General features: G+C 47.3%; 1 protein-coding gene across 6 annotated transcripts in view; it reads right to left on the reverse strand.

The window, feature by feature from the left end:
* Positions 1-13557: 13557 nt before the first annotated feature.
* RNF144A (ring finger protein 144A) overlaps positions 13558-20768 on the reverse strand; it is a 128592-nt gene continuing 121381 nt past the window's right edge. For all 6 annotated transcript variants that reach the window (XM_019970736.2, XM_019970735.2, XM_070799180.1 and 3 more), the window contains one exon: positions 13558-16844. In XM_019970736.2, coding sequence (XP_019826295.1) covers positions 16713-16844 — 132 coding nt within the window. In that variant the 3' untranslated portion in view covers positions 13558-16712. The remainder of the gene's footprint in view (positions 16845-20768) is intronic.

Below are 20768 nucleotides of genomic sequence, written 5' to 3' on the forward strand. Positions count from 1 at the left end.
ACAAGTAAAGACAAGTTCCTGTCACTCTCCCCAAATGCTCACACTGTTTGGAATCCAGTCTGAGTGCATGGACCACACACCTTCAAATCCAACTGGCCCGACTCGCTCCTTCCAAACTCTGCAAACCAGAATAAATACACTCATTTTAAGGCATGGTCATGTAAGCAAACAAAATGTTCATACTCAGGGCTGGGGCTATGATTTGAGAATCAGTTCAGTTCAGTCACTCAGTCATGTCTGACTCTTTGCGACCCCATGGACTGCAGCACGCCAGGCCTCCCTGTCCATCACCAACTCCCAGAGTTTACTCAGACTCATGTCCATTGAATCAGATTTGAGAATAGATCTGGGAATTAGAGACATAAAGCTTTCTCTTGAAAAATATCCACCCATATCTGTTTCTAAATCTTTCAAAAGCTGTGCAGGAGCAAAACTCTTGGCAATAGTCATTAATATATATGTTGCTTTCTTCAAAAGGATTGCATCTTTGCCTCAGCTGACTTAATCATGAGGAGAAGTCTTTTTGTTAGGAGAAAGATGTGGTCAGTGTGTTTAATTTTAGCTTTTCTAATGGGTGTGTGATCACATTCCATTATGGGTTTGGTTTGTAATTTCCTGATGACTGGAGAAGGCAATGGCACCCCACTCCAGTACTCTTGCCTGGAAAATCCCTTGGACAGAGGAGCCTGGTAGCCTGTAGTCCATGGGGTCGCTAAGAGTTGGACACAACTGAGCAACTTCACTTTGACTTTTCACTTTCATGCATTGGAGAAGGAAATGGCAACCCACTCCAGTGTTCTTGCCTGGAGAATCCCAGGGACAGGGGAGCCTGGTGGGCTGCCGTCTATGGGGTCGCACAGAGTCGGACACGACTGAAGCGACTTAGCAGCAGCAGCAGCAGCAGAGATGCTGAACACCTTTTCATGAGATTGTTAACTAATCACGTATTTTCTTTGGTGACATGGCTATAGAAGTCTGTGTCCATCTTTAAAACTGAGTTTTAAAACTGAAAACTGAGTTTTTCATTATTTTCCCCTTTCGTTATTGATCTAAAGGAGTTCTTTCTGTATTTTGGATTTAAGTTCTTTGTTAGATACTATATCGTGATTATTTTCTCCCAACATGTGGCTTGTCTTTTCATTTTCTTCATAGCTTCCTCACTTGAGCTTTAGTTACGATAAAACCAGTCTATCCATCTTGTTCTCTTACAATTAAAGTTTTTGCGTCCTCTCAAAAAAAAGAAAATGTATTTGCTTACCCCAGAGCCACTAAGATATGTGCCTCTGTTTTCTTCCAATAACTGTAATGTTCAATCTGTGATCAACCTCAGGTCATTTTTGTGCAGGTTGTGGGGTTGGTACTGAGGCTCAGGGCTTCCACGTGGAGTTGTTAGGAAAACTCTCCATCAAATTGCCTGGGAACTCTTAGTAAAAGCCAGTGTATTAACATATTTAGGGCTTCCCTGGCGGCTCAGTGGTGAAGAATCCACCTGCAATGCAGTAGATGCAGGTTTGATCCTTGGGTCAGGAAGATCCCTTGGAGGAGGAAATGGCAACCCACTCCAGTATTCTTGTCTGGAGAACTCCATGGACAGAGTTGCCTGGCGGGTTACAGTCCATAGAGGTAGCAACGAGTTGGATGTGACTTAGCAGCTGAACAACAACAACAGTCTGGAGGCTCTCTATTGCATTCTTCTGATCTCTTTGTCCAAAGATGAATAAACTTACTCTGTAAAGGGCCAGCCAGAGAGTATTTTAGGTTTTGCTGGCCACGTGGTCTCGGTTGCAAAGACTCACATCTCTCCATGTGGTGTGAGGTATGGCTGTGTTCTGAAACTTCCGTAATGGACACAGAAAGGTGAATTTCATGTTATTTCTGTGTGTCACAATATACCATTCTTCTTTCGATTTTGTCAAACTTTTAAAAATGTGAAAGTCTCTCTTGTAACTGTACAACAGCAGGCAGCAGGCTGTTTTTGGCTCACAGCTGTGGTTTGTCAGCCCATTTTGGTCCGGCCTTATTCCCAAACCACAGGGTCTTGATTACTGTAGTTTTATGAGAAATTTTGAAATCATGATGTGAGTAGTCCAACTTTGCTTTTTCTTTTTCAAGATTGTTTTGGCTATTCTAGGTTCCTTGCATTCCCATATAAATTTTTGAACCAACTTTCAATTTCTATATAAAACATCTGATGGGACTTTGAGAACACTGAATCTATGGAGCAATTTGGGGAGAATTGACATCATAGCGCTGCTGAGTTCCCTGATTCACAAACACTGCACATCTCCCTCTCATTCAAGTCTCCTTCCACTTCTCTTACCAACGAGTTAAGGTTTTCAGAGTCAAGTGTCTTACATAGATTTTGAGAAATATATTTCTAAGTATTTTGTATTTTTGCTGCTGTTAAAATGGATTTCTAAATTAATTTCTCAAGTGTTTTCTGTGAGCTTAATGAAATACAATAAAAACCCAGGTTTGTGTTCTCAAGTCCCCTGTGAGCATTCACTACAGATAGAAATGCCCTTCCTAAACTACAAAGCTTATCAGGCCTCTCTCCTGCTTACAACTTAACCATAGAATAAATGTCAAACATTTTCAGCTTTTCTTTCTGCTCAGCACTTGAACTACAAATAATTCCAACTGAATTTTTTTCATTTTTTAAAATATAATTAGTATATTGGGCTTCCCCAGTGACTTAGCTGGTAAAGAATCTGCCTGCAATGCTGGAGACCTCGGTTCGATCCCTGGGTTGGGGAGATTCCCCTGGAGAAGGGAACAGCAACCCACTCCAGTATTCTGGCCTGGAGAATTCCATGGACTGTATAGTCTGTGGGGTCACAAAGAGTCAGACATGACTGAGCGACTTTCACTTTCATTAGTATATGAGTATATTTTTGCCAGCCCCAAAGAAGAACTTCTAGACAAAGGAGAGGATTCATACACACACAGGGACTTACCAGAAACTGTCCCATCCCTATCATAACCTCTTCGATAGGTGGTGGGATCAGAAACGCCATGTCTGAGCTGGTTTGGGATTGAGGAGGCTGTTGACGGGGCTTCACCATGATCAGTCCTTCGGCAAGAGGACAGGGTTCGCCTCCAGGTTAGCAGAGATCCAGACCAAGGAAGTGGGTGTGCGCCTCTCCTCCCTCCTCCGGTCCGTCTCACTGCACACCATTGCAGGCTGACATCACGGTGAGTGTGATTTCGTCTCTTTATCTCACTCTCTGCCTGAGTTGTCTGTAATCAACTTGTTTGAACTTGGGACCATAATGTCCTTCCTACCACGGAGGCAATGCCTTTCGTGGCCTTTCTTCCTTGAAAGTGAAAGCCCCTTGCTAATCTCTTTTTTTGCTGTGTTTCCCACGTCATCAACTAAGAACACATCTGTGACTGATTACTCAGGGGCTGCCCCCTGATCCCCCTTTACAATGTGATTTTACAGCCACTGACATCAGGAAGCAGAAAATATTTCCCTACTTCTTAACTCTGGAACATTTTTGAGATTTGCCCTGGTAAAAAACAAAAAGGATAAAAAAGAATACCAAAAATATGCAGCAGAATTAAGGTGAAATTCTTTCAAGCCTAGACCTCCAGACACCCTGCCTGTTTATTCTCTTTGTTCAACCTCTATTCAGGTCGGCCTGAGGACAAGACTTGCCAAACTTGGCAGAAATGGGAAGATGGCATGAGGCACAGCCAAGCTGGTCATCGACCAGCAGAACCTCGTACCAGGTGACCCGAGCCAATCACAGCGCTTGACTGAGCTCTGGAGAGACAGGAAGAAGAGCCTCCTGCATGACCACTAGACTCACAACAAAGATGAATGTACCTTGTTTTAAACCACTAAATTCAGGAATGATTATCAATAGCAAACAGATACAGTATCTCTTTTTTATGTTACACAGTCAAATGGAGAAAAAGCTCTGTGCATTAGAGCTAGCATTTGGCAGGCATTATCCTGATGCTGGGGAAGATTGAAGGCAAAAGGAAAAGGGGATGGCAGAGGATGAGATGTTGGATCCCATCACAGACTCAATGGACATGAGTCTGAGCGAGCTCCAGGAGATGGTGTAGGACAGGGAAGCCTGGTGTGCTGTAGTCCATGGGGTCACAAAGAGTCAGACACAACTGAGTGACTGAACAACAAGAACCACCTATCAAATACATCTCCTGGAGCTCCCCCATATCAACCTTTGAAACTCTATAAACGGTTCTCATTCTGGGGTTGGGTAATGTATGAAGAGCTATACCAGCCTAACCAGAAATAAGTGTGAGATACAAGTCTAGGTTCAGCATCTGGCCTAAATCATGAACTCCAAAGTACTCAGGTTTATCTCTTTGGGACCCCGGACTGTAGCCCACCAGGCTCCTCTGTCCATGGAATTCTCCAGCCAAGAATACTGGAGTGGGTTGCCATTTCCTCCTCCAGGGGATCTTCTTGACCCAGGGATCAAACCCAGGTCTCCTGCATCGCAGGCAGATTCTTTACCATCTGAGCCACCAGGGAAATTATAGGTGGCACTAGTGTAAAGAATCCTCCTGCCAATGCAGGAAACATGAGACCCGGGTACGATCCCTGGGTTGAGAAGATCCCCTGGAGGAGGATATGGCAACCCCCTCTAGTATTCTTGCCTGGAGAATCCCATGGACAGAGGAACCTGGCGGGCTACAGTCCATGGGGTCAAAAAATGTCAGACACGACTGAAGTGACCTAGCACACACATGAACTCCGAAGAGTAGGCTCACAAAATCCACAGGAGAACACTCACACCTGAACTCTCTTCTTCAGCTGGCTGAGTGGTCATGGGTTCCCATCTTGGCCCACGGAAATGGGTACAGATTCATACAGGAGATAAGCAACTTGGGGAGAAAACTTTGGCTGAGGTTATTATCTTGCTCATCTGGGGAGGAAAAGCCATCATAAACCTCACCATGGAACTTGGCTCCTGCATTTTCCCTCAAAATATGATTAATTACTCTCTAAACAATAAAAGCCTTCCAGGAACAAAAGAAGGCAGCTACTACAGAATATTCATAAATATTCAACTGAAGCCTGGTGGGAATGTTATACTCCCACCAGGGCTCTGTGCTGACATTGGAAGTTAGACCCCCAACTCAGAGACATTAAACTGTGCAGAAAAATATTTACATAAGTGAGCCTGGTATGACTTGTCCGAGTACCACGCTCTGCTTTTGCCTGGACATTGGGAATTTATTTGGACCTGATGATGAAACTGAGGTCTGAAATGCTGGCAGCCTCTTTATTTCTGTGACCAGCTCACATGGCTGTCAGGGGTGAATAGAACAGGGCTACTCAGGCCTCTATGTTAGTAGAGCCCGGGTCAACAAAATATTGTTTTATTTGTCTTTGGGTTCTTTCTTTTGCAGCCACTCTTTTAAAAATCACTTGGTGCCCACATACTAGACATTAGGAAAAACAAAGTGTAAACCCAGGCCCTGAGTTCTCCCCTGGAAACTACATCCCAGAAAGGAATCTTCATTCAGGCCAAATAGGCCATTGCAATGCATCTTAAGTGCCATCTTGATCCAATACAAAGGGCAGGGACGTGGAGGGGCTCCAGGTGCTGGTCAAGGGTGTGGGAATGGGCTGGTAGCTGGATTGACGGAAAGCCCTTATATAGGATGGGATGTCTGAGTATGGTCGCCTAGAGGAGGTCAACAGTTCTTCCAGGTGAGAGGACAGAGCAGGAGATTCCTGGCGTCGCCGGTGTGGCTTGGGAAACAGTGAAGGACAGGGAGGTTGTGGTTAGAGAGCGAGAGCTGGAAAAATCAGAGCTAAATCTGTAGCACCCATTTGGAGTCCCAGAAAAACGCTGTGACCTTTCTCCCTCTGTCTCACTGTTGGTTTATTCTGGCTGAAGTTTCTACACAAGGGAAAGGCTCTAGAGGGTCTTAGAGTATTTGGCCGAATCCTTTGTAATTCGCAGGGAACAAAAGAGTCATCCAGCACCCTTGGTTACCATGGGCTTTGAGAATGACTGAAGGTCCTATAAAGAAAGCTGAGCACCAAAGAATTGATGCTTTTGAACTGTGGTGTTGGAGAAGACTCTTGAGAGTCCCTTGGACTGCAAGGAGATCCAACCAGTCCATCCTAAAGGAAATCAGTCCTGAATATTCATTGGAAGGACTGATGTTGAAGCAGAAACTCCAATACTTTGGCCACCTGATGCGAAGAACAGACTCATTTGAAAAGACCCTGATGCTGGGAAAGATTGAAGGCAGGAGGAGAAGAGGACAACAGAGGATGAAATGGCTGGATGGCATCACCTACTCAATGGACATGAGTTTGAGTTAACTCCAGGAATTGGTGATAGACAAGGAAGTCTGACATGCTGCAGTCCATGGGTTTTCCAAAACTCAGACACGACTTAGCAACTGAACTGAAGGTCCTACAGACCCCTGCATCCACTGGGGACACCACCAAGCTTCCTTTGTGAAGCTCTTTCAGGGACAGACCTGTGTCTGGGAAAGCAGAATGCCAGCATAAATAAGGCCAAGTGGAGACTGCCTGGACTGAGTGGTTACTGGTGCCTTCAGCAAGATATTTTTGGATGGAGCAGTGGGTGTTGAAAAAAAGCAGAAAAAAATCAGAGACATTACTTTGCTGACAAAGGTCCATCTAGTCAAAGCTATGGTTTTTCCAGTAATCATGTATGGATATGAGAGTTGGACCATAAAGAAAGCTGAGTGCCAAAGAATTGATGCTTTTGAGCTGTGGTGTTGGAGAAGACTCTTGAGAGTCCCTTGGACATCAAGGAGATCAAACCAGTGCATCCTAAAGGAAATCAACCCTGAATATTCATTGGAAGGACTGATGCTGAAGCTGAAGGTCCTATACTTTGGCCATCTAATGAAAAGAGCCAACTCCTTGGACAAGACCCTGATGCTGGGAAAGATTGAAGGCAGGAGGAGAAGAGGATGATAGAGGATGAGATGGTTGTATGACATCACTGACTCAATGGACATGAGTTTAAGCAAGCTCTGGTGATGGTAATGGACAGGGAAGCCTGGCATGCTGCTGTCCATGGGGTTGCAAAGAGTTGGAGAGGAAAAGTGACTGAACAACAAGTGGGTGCAGAAGCTGGTGAGTGTGGTGTGAAAGCAGATGAGAGGACTGGAGACCCAGCTCTGTCACTTATGGAGTGGTTCAGGTGCCAAGCTTTAGGTCCTTGCATCTGTGAGAATGTGGTCACAGATGAGGTCTGATCATTGCTGCTCAAGTTTCTGTTGACATGGAAGAAAGTACTACCCTAGGGTAGTGCTCACGCTCACATCACGTATAATTCAACACCTGGAACTTGCTTCTAAGCAAGACAAAGACGTCATTCCCATGATTAATCTACACACTCACACACAAACTCACACACACATACATATATTTATACACATATGCTGTTGTTTAGTCACTAAGTCATGTCCAACTCTTCGCGACCCCATGGACTATAGTCCATCAGGCTCCTCTGTCCATGGGATTTCCCAGGCAAGAATGCTGGGTGGATTGCCATTCTCTTTTCCAGGGGATCTTCCTAACTCAGAGATGGAACCTGCGTCTCCTGTGTCTCTTGCATTGCAGGTGGATTATTTACCCACCTAAAGAGTCATTTAGAAATCGCCCTAAAATCCAGACCCTAACTCAGTAGATCTGGGGTGAGGCCTGAGATTTTGTTTCTAGCAGTTCTCAAGCTCCTGTCATGCGTCTGGTCTAAAAAACCACCTTTTCAGTGTAAAGGAGATAGACGCCTACTGAGATTCCTTCCAACTCCGGGACTATACCAGCTGGAAAGAATCACATGGGCATCAAAGAAAAGAAGTTATCACCGTTTGCAAATATCTAAACTGACTTTTGCAATTTCACTAAACATTGAAAAAGTATGTTGAACAAGTTTAAAGGCATATGGAATTATTTCACAGAAGTCATTTTCGAGAAATTCTTAAGGCCCTACAAGAGAAATGAAAAGACTAATGATGAAATAAATGTTGGAAAGAGAAGATTACAGAAAAGTGCTAGCTCTAACTAGATATTCCATACACAATGGTACGCGTGGGTCCTTATGCAGCACGTAACCTGTTTCAGTAGAAGCCTGCTTCTGTGGCTCTGATCACCATGGGGATGGGAGGAGGTTCTTCTCTCCCTGTCTGTGCTCACCTAGCCCCCCACAATCCCATCTCTTCCAGGAGTTTGCTCAAACAGGAAGCTGCTACTCTGTGCTCTCACTGAGCTTCGGGGCAGGTGTAACCTTCACATCTCTGCACCCCGTGACTGCAATACCTGAGGACAGAAACCTGCTCCTGTGCTTTGGTCTGTGTGCAGAATTCAGGTGCTGAGGAGAGACAGAGATCTGCTGAGAAGATGCTGCAGGCTGGGAGTGTCTCCCCCCGCCCCCCCCCCCAACCCTAGGGATTCCCCCCATGAGGTCAGAGGAGTCAAGAATCTGTCAGTCCTTCAAAGGCAAGTTCTTCTGTCTCTGCCTAAAGCTACACCAATCCACACTCCTGGGAGATGATAGTATCTTAGAATTTTAAAAGCATAAATAAGGAGCAGTGTGGGAGGGCTGGGGTCAAAATCTAACTCTTAAGAAATTAAAAATCCAAAAAAAGAGTAAAAAGGATAGTGTAATGAACACCCACGCACTTTTCAGCTAAGTCAAAAATAAAAATAAAACCTGAATGCTATAGAGCTCAGTTATATACCTAGTGTGCGAAATAAACATCACAGGCAGGGCTGAGGCATCTCCCAAGGGTGTCCCCTTCCTTCCCTCGCCCTGCCCCCCACTTTCCTAGAAAGTAACTGACTTTGTGGATCTGATGTGCACTGTTTCTAACACTTTTACCAGGTATATTATAATAAACTATGCAGTGTGATTTATGGTAATATATTTGCAGTATGTTACAATACACAATATATACATAATACTTTTGTTTAGAGTGGATCAAGAAAGGAAATATACAAAAACGGCGTGATGGGCAACACAGGAGTCCAGCAGGGCAGACCTGTCCCCCACCGGCTGCCACGTCCTATGGGATGGCCAGTTCTCCCAGAGCCCCTTTCCCACTGCGCTGTGGGGATCACAGTCCAGGCAGACTTGGGAGCACTCGAATCAACGCCTGCATGGAGAGAGCAAACTGCCTGGCCTATTCGTAACCCAAGGGGCCCAGTTCATAGCACATCTAGAGTGAGACTTCCGCCTCTAGACGGTCTGTCCATCTCCAGTTCAAATTTAATGGCTGATTTCTTAATTGAATGACCCAAGCAACTGACACTCCTCTAATACACACACACACACACACACACACACACACACACAGAGGGCAATTTATTCCTCCATTTGACAAGCTCCTAACAGTCTCTACTATGTCAGACTTGATGCAAACAAGAAAAAAATCTGTATTTATAATATTAATGTCCTAAAGTCCTGGATAAAACTAACAATTGAGTTTACTCTTCTGAAACTTCCAAAACTGATTTCTTTTGTATAAAAAGTTTAGATAAGTACTGAAAAAGGCAAGATAAAAATTCCTGGGTAAAACAATTGAGTCTACTTTTCTGAAACTTCCAAAACTGATTTCTTTTGTATAAAAATCTTAAATAAATACATATTAAAGAAGCAAGATAAAAAAGTCCCATGAAGGATTTTAACCCTCCCTTTCAAATGAAGAAAAGGATGCCCTGGTAAGACACAGGCCTAAGAATTCACCCACCGGAGACCAGGGCCCAGGGCACCCTGTGGGCAGTGGCCACACTCCTGACCATGATGCTCGGCTTCCCACTGGACATCAGCTTCACCCCTAAACACACGGCTGCGTGATGCCAGAAAGGGAGGAGTGGGTTGTGAAAGCTCCAGTAATGAGTGGGAATGGCCATTTAAAAATGACTGAGAGCCCAGGAAACAGGAGGATTTGATGCTGTCTGGGGTCTGGCCACATCAACAGCTACTCTCTCTCCCAGGACCCGGCCACAGCAATCTTCCACACACACACACAGACACACAAGCCTGCAGTCAGTATGCACACCTGCCTACTCCCCGTAATTTGAGTTCCCTAAGAGTCTGTGATATGGGCGAGTGCAGGCAGAGAGAAGAGTATTCTTTGCGGGGAGAACAAATCCATGCACCAATGTGTACACACACACACACAAACCATGTACATGCACACAAATCATGTGTACACACACACACACACCATGTGTATACACACACACACATACAGAGATATTTTGCTTAAAAGCAGTTGCTCCTCAGCAGAGTATCCTCTGGGGTGATTCCCACCTTCCAGGTCAGCTTGAAGACCTGAGGTCCAACCGGAGTGGGGCAGGGCTGTTTTCAGGGTTGGGGAAGCTCGGCAACCCCCTGCCTTTGACTCTTGTCTGCCTCCTTGGATTGGCCTCCACTGGGGCAGGATTGTCCCACCCACAGACCATGCTCCCAGAAAGGGAGGAGTGGGTTGCTCCCACGAACCTGCTGAGCTATTGACCCCAGAACATGCTGGAATCTGCATCCCTAGTGCCCATGACTGTGATCTCATCTGGAAACAGGGCTTTTGAAAATGGTCAGCTTGAGGTCACCCTGGACTTGGGGAGGGGGCTAATCCAATGGCTGGAGTCTTCACAGAAGCAAATGTGGACACAGAGACGGAGAGGCAGACAGGGGAAAGAGCATGAGAAGATGAAGACAGAGACCAGGGGGCGGCCCGCACAAGCCCAGGGCTGCCCGGGAGGCTGGCAAAGCCCAGCTGGGAGGGAGGCTGGCACGGGCCCACGCTCGGGGTTCTCAGGAGCCACCTTGCTTCCTGTGGACCGTGGGCCCCTGGCCTCCAGAAGCAAGGGGGAAGACATTCCCGTTGCTTCAGTCGTTTGCGGGGCTCTGTCGTGGCAGCCCTAGAAAGCTGATGCACCCCCGACACACACAGCTTCAGAATGAAGCCCCGGAACTTTGTGGGCTGTGCCTCCCAAGGGGGGACCCCTGAGTGGCCGTCCAGCCCCAGCGTGCCCATCAAAGTCCTTGCGCTTGCTGGACTGGGCCACTCCCTCATTTCTGCTTGGCCGATGCTTCCTCAACTCTAGACCCAGTCCACACACCTCACTCTCCCTACAGCCCTCCCTGACCACCCGTCCTGGCCCCAGTGCCACAGGGCAGCCGCCAGGACCCTGGCCACACCTGGCCCTGGTCTCTGACCCTCAGATCGGCCTCCCTCCAGACGAGGAGCCCCCGTGAGCAGGGACACCGTGTCTGCAATGCCAGCACCCGCATCCCCAGAGTCTAAGGATGGCTAGTATTTATTTTTTAATTACTTATTTTTGGTCGTGCTGGGTCTTCGTTGCTGTGCTGGCTTTTTTCTGGTAGCAGCAAGCGGGGGACACTGACTGGCTGTGGTGGAAGGGCTGCTCATCACGGTGGCTCCTCTTGTGGTGGAACGTGGGCTCCAGGGCGCCTGGGTTCATTCGTTGTGTCTCCTCGGCTCAGAGTTCGGGCTCAGCAGTTGTGTCTTAGATGCTCCGCGGCATGTGGATCCTCCCGGACCAGGAATCGAACCTGCATCTCCTGCATTGGTGGCGGATTCTTTATCACTGAGCCACCAGGGAAGCTGAGGATGGGTTTTAAACTGTAGCCACAGGACAGGTAACTAACCGCCTTTTCCTAGCCTTTCATTTTATGTTAATAAGTGAAGTATATATATTCTTCCAGGAAATTTAGATGAAGCAAATGAAAATCAAGGTGGAATACTCAAGAGTTACTAATTTTTTCGCCTATTAAACTCAGCATCCACGTTTCCTCTTTTTTTCTAGCAATGACAGGATGATCACTGATTCTTATGACGCTCCCATAAACTTCGGTAGTTTTTTAAGTACTTGTTTCCATGGATGGAGGCAGAGAAAGGAGGCTGAGGTGCTTTCTGATGTCATTTTCCTGGAGAAGGCACAAGTGTGGGGCCCACTTACCCAGCACCCAACATGATTTTGGCTTCGAGAGAGTTGAGAACTTCCCAAGAGAGAAAACCTCAGCATATACAGATGTGCCTCAAGGGTATCACGCTAAGTGAAATGAGTCATGGACATTGAGACCCAAAGACTGTGTGATTTCACTTCTCGTGGAATCTACGAAACAAAAGCAATGAGCAAAGAAAACAAAGCAGAAATAGACATAGTTACAGACAACAATCTTGGTTGTCAGAGGGAGGGGGCTGGGGGATAGATAAAACCTGAGAAGGAGATGAAGAGGCACACACTTCCAGCTGTGAGACAAGTTCTGGGATGTAATGTAACATAGAGAATATAGTCAGTAAGACTGAAACACCTTTATACAGTCACAGCTACCATGTGACAAATGATTGCTGGTCTTACTGTTGGTGATCATTCCATAATGTATAAAAACACTGAACCACAATGAAGTACACCCATAACATTATCCTACTGCATGTTAATTATAACTCAATTTTTTTAAAAGCTGTGTTCCCAGTGGCATAAGGACCCTCTCCCGTCCACCTCCAATCCTCACAATATTTTCAATCTTCAAGCCAGCAGTCAACTAAGAGTGTAAGAAAGATGGAGCCAGACAGGATTTACAAAAGTAACCTGTATTCCAGCCAAAATATCTTTAAAAAGAAATCCCTTCGAAAGGGGTGGGGGACAAACTACATAAGACACAATACACTTAAAATATGTATTGAAATTACAAATCAAACTTGTCTATACGATTCCAAAGTACAAAACACGACATTAAAAGGCGTTCGAACAGCTCTTTTATACATCACAGTGTGAGTGGCACGAAATGTACTGACATTTCAGAAACACGAACCAAACTTGTTTTGGTTTTTTTTTTGTTTGTTTTTACCACCACTTGTCAAATGCATAATGTATACATGTGCATGACTCATTCATGCATGTTCTTACACAAGAGTAGAATACACCCATGGTAAAATGAGCACGAGATGAGGGAAAGGTTGGGTACCTACCCCTCCCTGAAGGCTGCTGGAATCTCGGAAGACAGAATTGTGCAAACTAAGGAGGGGTGAGCATGGGCTTGGTGCCCCCAAACAGCAGGCTCTCCGGGTCGGGACGCAGCAGTCATTCTGCTTTCATGCACCCCCTTCTTTCCAGCTGGCATTTTTTGATAACACCAGTCACAACTCTTCATTTTGTTTCCTTTCATAAGGGCTTGGGTTAATGATAAGGAATAAACAAGCTTTGGTATTTTTGAGAGACCTTCAGGAAGCTTTATACATGCAAATGTTTTCTCTTGATGATTTCACTGTGATTTATATATACATAGACAGGTATTTATTAATCAATGAGAATCTGAGAAATAGACCAAAAAAAAAAAAAACAAACCCACCCTGGTTCTTTCCAGTACTCTTATTTTTAAAGACAACCAAGGGAAAATACTCTCTTCTAATTTGCAAAATAATTTGTAACTTTTGGAAAACAGGTGAGAAAGGTAAAATCATCTTGGAGTAATTTCTGCATATCTGATAAGCCCCTTTCCCCGGGTCCTATGTGCTAATCAGGAATTGGTCTGGTTCTTAAACTGGTTTTAAGAAACAGTATGCTGTAAAGAGAATCTGTTCCCCTTTAAAAAGATGCCAGAGGGAGCAGACGTGGTTCCTTAGCTCCCCCCGGGGGTGGAGGAAACACTGATGGGCCAGCATTCGGGCCTTAAAATGTTCTCTTTATGCTCAGGTCCTGGGTCGGTCTCTGCTGAGTGATCATCTACAACGATGCCCCTGAAGGCGCTGGTCCTCGGTGACGATGGTAAAGCTGGGCTGGCCAGGCTACAGGACGCAGGGCGGAGCCAGGCTCAGAGCCCAGGCATGGCCAGTGAAACCTCACTGCGCCGTCCGTTCCCAAAGGACTCATATTACCACACCCTCCGTCACCCCCACCTGGCCAGGGGCACTCAGCCACGGTCCATCTCTGTGTTCTCCTTCCCCTCCCCACCCCCTCCAGAATTAAAGGCCTCTAAATGAATCAACAGACGTGTGCTTCCACAGGGTCAGTGTGAACACCACCTGTCAAAGGTCATCTTCAATTACAACCACATCCACAGTGTCAAACACCCAGGCTTTCCTGGGAGTGATGGCAAGGTCAGAACCCACAACACGGGCCATCTTCCCACGTCCTGTGCACACCTGACATCAGGCCCAGTCCATCCTGCGTCCCCACGAACAACAGGGATGGCGTTCCTCGCTGAAAGGAGAGGAGTCGGATGGTGATGCTGCATGTCTCCGAAAGGATCTCAACGAGACCCTGCTGGTGTCTTTCTAGCGAACAGACAGCTTTATTTTTGTTTTTCCTGATCACACCGACCACTCTCAGGCAGGCTTGATGTAAAAACTCAGAGCAAGCAGATGTGACTCAGACCCTGGGTGACCCCAGAATCCCGGTGTGTCCTACCTGGGTCGCACCATGTGCGTTGAACTATCAGGGCTAAAGGCAAAGGGCTGGCAGGGGCTCTGGGTGTGCACGGTCTACCCGTGGACTCCCCCAGGAGAACAGGCGGCCCAGCCTGCTAGGAATGAAAGGGCCTGAGCTCTGGCCCAGGGAAGGGGGCGTTTCCAACAGCTCTGGTCCCCACCTTGAAGGAAGGGGCACTACTGCCTGGACCCCTGGAGGCGATGGGCAGCAGCAAGTACAGACAGGCTGACCTGGGATGGGGAGCTTTGCCCCGTGGACCACTGGACACAGGCCGCGAGCCTGCTGTCTTCCATGAGGACTTTAAAGGGCATTCACAAATTGCAGTGAGCTCTCAAGCCTGGGCCACCAAGCTCATCTTCAGGCCCAGGGCGCTGTCGCTCTCTCCAGAAAAGCCATTCCCCACCCCCAGGCCTGACCCTGATGGCAGCACCTCCAGCTACAGAGACTCAGTGCCCCGGCTTCATCCAGGCAGATGGCCCCGGGCATGTTCTTATCGTTAGTGAGTTTTCAAACTGTAGTTATATTGGAGGCTGTTCTGCACATAATTTTGACACAGACTGGCTCCTTAAAATGGCTTCAGTTTCAAAAAGAAAATGAATCCTAGAGCGAAAGAGTGATCCTGTTTCTCCTAAGCTGATTAAATGTTAACAAATAAAAGTCATTTCTCTACCAGAAGGTAATCGAGGACCTGAGATGGATACACAAACGCAGAAGTCAAGGATACAAAACACCACCACGCTGTACAAATGTGCCTGACATAGGCAAACAGCAGAGATAAAAGACTTCATTTTCATTTTACTCTTTCGTGGAATGCTTAATAAGTTTTAAAAAGTTCCACCATGATAAATCCACAACGATCGCCTACTGTGTTTAGAAGTCCTAAGCTGGATGAAATCAGCGTGCTCTTTAAAAGCCACAGTAAAGTCCACTGTCTGTAAAGCACACATTGCCCAGAGTTAACTTATGGAGCCCGGTATGTGTTACTGATCCGGGCATCCGCCTGCCCTGGTCACGGTCACACACAGCTGTAAAAGATCGAGTGGTAATACCCCCTCAATCAAAACAACTCAGTGAAGCGGAAGATTTTTTTCAGCAGGGGCAGTAGGGTAAGCAGCGAGACTTGGAACTGTGTAAGAGAGATGATTTCTCCAGAATAACTCAGTCATTTCAAAAACTGAACATCCAGAAGCTTGTGCCCCAGCCCCCTGCCAGTAAGCCCTTCCCCCGGACTTCAGGGTCACTATTTGATTGGTTTCATCTGCTTGAGGGGACTGACGCTGCAGCCAAACCACAGGGATTCTCGACAAAACTATTACCAAGTAAAACATTTGGTTTCTGAAGACATGAAAAAATATTTGCTGATCCTTGGGTGAACAGAGAGGAGCCCTGTGAGTCGAGTTGAATCACCAGAGAGAGGAAAACAAAAGGCAAACCTAGGGGGGAGATGTTCCTTTAAATGCATCGGTATGTTTAAAGAAATGCAACTGTTTAAAGACACGGGAAACACGCTGATAACAGTATACAGCGTACAGCAATCCCAAAAGTCTCCACAAGCGTCAAGAAAAGACACAAAGAGCACACAAGGCTTCCTAAATCTCCTGCAAAGTGGCCGAGCCAGAAAGGCCATTTAACCATAACTTCTTAAAATCGCACATCTCAAGAGAAGGCATACAATGGTTTTGATGCACCGTGTTGATTTTTCACTACTCGGTTGGGGGTGGGGGGGCGGTGTGGGGAAACGCCTTCTAAAAAGGATTTTACTAAATGCCATTAGTAATAAAAAGAGTTGTCATAAACAGAGTGCTTTTCTCAAGTCAGAACACTCGGATTCTGTCTGAAGTGGAACGCGATCCTTAAAGGACTTCTCTCAGCCACGAGGAGGCGCCAGCTCGAAGCCAGGGAGGAGACAGACTGCACTCTGCATGACAAAGTCCCCTGGGCAACATCGGAGGGTCCCGGTCCAGCGGGACAGGGAGAACGTCGCCGGGGTGGGGGGCGCTCCGCACAGCACCTCCCTCGGTGAGTCTGCAGAGACCCACCCTGTGCGACGCGCCCCACCCACGCCAGCCTTGCCTCCCCCATGCCGGGGGTGACCACACCTGGGGCCTCGGCCGACGACCTGACATCAGTCCCTGTAATCACGGCGTCCTGGCGTGACACTGTGAAGCTCAATGGGGCACATAAGGCAAGAGAGATGTTTAGTGAGAGGGGGACAGCGGGGTGGGGTGGGGGAACCACGCTTCCCGCAGGCGGGGGTCCTGCTCCAGCATCGCACCATTCTCTAGGTGGGCAGAGGGTCGTCGTCACCTTTACTGCACTTGCACTTGCAGCAAAGTACAAACGGAGTGGCCAGGAGCAGGAAAGGGGAGGCCACCAGGAGCAGGAGCCCAAATCCAGCAAAGATGCCCACGACCTGCAAGAAGGAAACAGGAGCAGAGGGTAAGGGGGCTGGTCCATAGGTTCCACAGTGTAAGTACGAGCCACACAACCACCCATTCAGCCATCATCCACCTACCCAGCCATCCATCCACCCACCTATATCCATCCATCCACCTATATCCACCTATATCCATTCATCTATCCATCCATCCATCCATCATCCATCCATGTATACATTCACCTACACCCACCCATCTATCCATTATCCACCCACGTATATCCACCATCTATCCAGCCATCCATCCATGCATCCACTCATCCATCCATGCATTATACGCACAACATCCATCCATCTTTCCATACATCCATCATCTCTCCTTCCACTTGTCCATCCATCTATCCATCTATCTACAACCTGTATCATCCATCCATTCATCCATCAACCCATTCATTCACCCACTCATCATCCACTCACCCATCCATCCATCTGCCCATAGTTATTTCCCTTCACTTCCTTCCTTTCATTCTCCCTCTCTTTCCCCCTTTTCTTCTTCCTTTCCCTTTCCCTCCTTTCATCAAAGTAACCAAACATCCATTCAATTATAGATTCAGTTAGCCATCAAGCATCCTCTGAGCCCAGCACTGTATTAGGTGCTGCGAACACAGAGGCACATAAGACCTCGGTTCTCAGCTACCACCCAGTCTGGGGGAAAGACAGCATGGTTACAGCTGATAATAATATAGTTTACAAAAACTGCTATCAGGTTCCGGGTGTAAAGGAGACCCGCAGCCGGACACGTACATGAGCCATGGGCAGGAGAATGTGCAACAGGAAACGGCTGAGATTATAAGGCTTACGAGGAGACGGGTGGTAACAGGAATGACTGGGATAAGGCACTCCATGTGGGAGAGCAGAAAGGCATACACAGGTGCATTAGGGAGGGACTAGAAATGGTGCAGCATCACCGACCCAGTGGACGTGAGTTTGAACAAACTCCAGTAGATGGTGAAGGACAGGGGAGCCTGGTGTGCGGCAGTCCATGGGGTCGCCAAGAGTCAGACAACAGTGACTGAACAACAAGACTTGTGTTATTCCTGGAGTTTAAAGTCCAACATGTACTGTTAGAAATTTTGATTTGGTTTAAAACATACGTTTACCCCGAGAGTTGAGTACATAGCAAAGGAAATAAGCCTCAAGTGTACGTATGCTGTCATTCAAATCAGGGAGGGAAGCTGGACAAAGAAGCTGGGAGGCTACCCCTTACCTGGCTCCCTCCATCAGCTGCTACAGCAGTAATCTGAACTGAAGGTGGAGTTCATCTGCCACCTAGTGTTCAGAGTGGTAAGTACACAAACCCAGGGGCTTGTGGTTCTAATTCTGACTCTGTGTTCACATCTCTGGGCTTCGTGCTAAGTCACTTCAGTCATGTCGGACTCTTTGCGACCCCATGGACTGAAGCCTGCGAGGCTCCGCTGTCCGTGGAGATTCTCCAGGCAAGAATACTGGAGTGGGCTGCCATTTCCTCCTCTGGGGGATCTTCCCGACCCAAGAATCGAACCTGTGTCTCTTATGTCTCCTGCCTTGGCAGGCAGGTTCTTTACTACTAGCGCCACCTAGGAAGCAGATTTCTCAGTGATAAACAAATGAAGTAAAACATCTCTGAGGGTTAGTATCAGCTCTGAAATATGATAATATGCTACAGCATCACAGCGGGGTGAACGAAAGTGTCCCTTGACTTCTGATTTTACCTGAAAACTATCACAGGTGCATGCACACAGCTGCACACACACACGTGCACACACACACACACACACATCACATGGTGTTTATAAATTAGACTGTGCTTATGCTAAGAGTCCATGCTTTCTGACGAGCTGGCTATGTCCATTTGTCTGAACTTAACGTCAGTAGTGCAATTGTGAGGTCTGAATTCAGATCACACTCATAAAATCACACACACGGCTATTTCAGAATACGTAAAACCCACAGGAAGGCATTGCTGATCTGCAGGGCACCTTGAACCACCTCAGCCACTAGGAACACACTCTCATTCTCCAGGGAGCCAAGGACTCTTGAATTAAAAACAGACCAAAACCCTTGACCAGATGCTCACATCCTTGGTCAATAAGATGCCTTCGCTTTCACTCAGTCTACCCTGTCTCTTTCTTGGAGTGCTGTCGAACCAGCTAGGTTACCCGTTCGTTTCCAATTGTGATAGTGAAACAAAGCAGGACCCTAAAGGTCCTCGCCCCCGCCCTATGTCCTTTGTCTGCCTTTTGTCTGCAGAAATACTTTAGCCAAAGAACAAGTTTGATCAGAGAAGTGAGAATACACAGAAACAAAGGGAAACAATCAAAGGAGACCAAATAACAACAGTTTAAGTCATTAAGCAAAGTCAAGGACCTTCAGTTCCTCCTCAAGGGCTAGAGATAACATTCCGAGCCAAGTCCTGTGAGCTGTCCTGTAGATACTGAACCCCCCACCTGGCGGAGGAGTTAATTACATGATGACTGGACTGCAGTCACGACATGAGCTGCCACAGTTCTGACAACTGTCCTCAAGGAGATGGGAACAAACCAACCCTGGAACTAAAGATTAACTGTACTTAGGACAATCAAGATGACGCTGGTCAGACCACCGATGACCAATGTGAAGGTGACAGACCGAGCTGACTGTGCTGTTTTTGCCCCCTCCTTCTGTCTATAAAAGCTCTTGTCCCCTGATTGCCGAGGGTGGGGGGAAAGTCAGCTTTTGGACAGGTGTTCACCCTTCGCCCTCCCACCCCACCCTATTGCCAGCTTCCAAAATAAAGCAAACTTTCTTTCCAACCAACCTGGCCTCTTTATCGGCTTTTGAGCAGCGAGCAGCCAGGATCCACTTCCATTATTAAAAGGAGGAAAGAGGTATAGTCAGAAAGAAGTCAGAAAAGAATAAGACAGGAAGCAAATAACTCACAACAAAAATCACCACTTAGTGAGCATCTTATAAACATGTCAGACAGAAATGATATACTGTGGGGACAGAGGATAAAGAGGGAATCACGTGAAACAAGGACCCTTCACCCCAGACAAACCCTGATTTAAAGGAGCGGTTAACCACTCAGACTGTTTCTCAAGGCACCCACTCATCAGGGCAGAGCCTGGTCTGTGTGACCATCACCAGCCCCCAAGCACAGCCCAGGGTCTCTGCCTTCACAAATGTCCAGTATGGGCATATGGGATGAACCGGGCCAGTGGAGTCCAGGAGGATCTGAGTCCTCTCCCCTAGAGAGAGTTCTTCAACACAACTCCAGGGCTTGGTAGCAGTAAACCAAGTCAAAGCGATGGTAGAACAATCAGAACACATTATGTTCATTGAAACTGGGCACTGAACATGGCGTGAATGTCGGCCGCATCATAGCCTGAATGCTCGGAGGTCAGGTCAGAGAGGCTGTGTCTGGGGATACAGGGGGTGGCTCCCACGTCTCTTCCCAGCTCTGCATGCAATGGCATCATCACCTTGGCAGCTTGAAACGCCTATCCCAGGAGAGTTGACACCGCAGAAGAGACCAAAACTACAATGTAGCCTGCCCACTGCCCCCACCCCATGGCCAACTGATAACACTTCTCAGAACACTGGCTGCACGTGTGTGTGCTTCAAGGCAGGGGATGGATGAGTTCAGAGGGCCAGCAGCCTGCCTGCTTTACACTGAAGGTGCCTCTGCTCAATTTCACCAGCCCTGAGAGGGGCCTGAGATCAGGGGCACATCCCTTGTCCCCGTGGCTCCAGGGGTTGCTCAGAGCTGGCAGTGAGCATTTGTCCCTAGAAGGTGCTGACTGATGAGGCCAAGAGGAGCTGGTGGGAGGTGTCCACAGGCTTCTTCCTCAACAATGATGGAGGCCGGGAAGCCCTGTCCGGGTTTCTGCATTTCTTCAGGGCCTGTTATCCAAGTACCTGTTACCACCTCCGCTCACGACC

The sequence above is a fragment of the Bos indicus genome, chromosome 11 (assembly GCF_029378745.1).
Source record: "Bos indicus isolate NIAB-ARS_2022 breed Sahiwal x Tharparkar chromosome 11, NIAB-ARS_B.indTharparkar_mat_pri_1.0, whole genome shotgun sequence".
In the NCBI taxonomy this organism is placed as follows: domain Eukaryota; kingdom Metazoa; phylum Chordata; class Mammalia; order Artiodactyla; family Bovidae; genus Bos; species Bos indicus.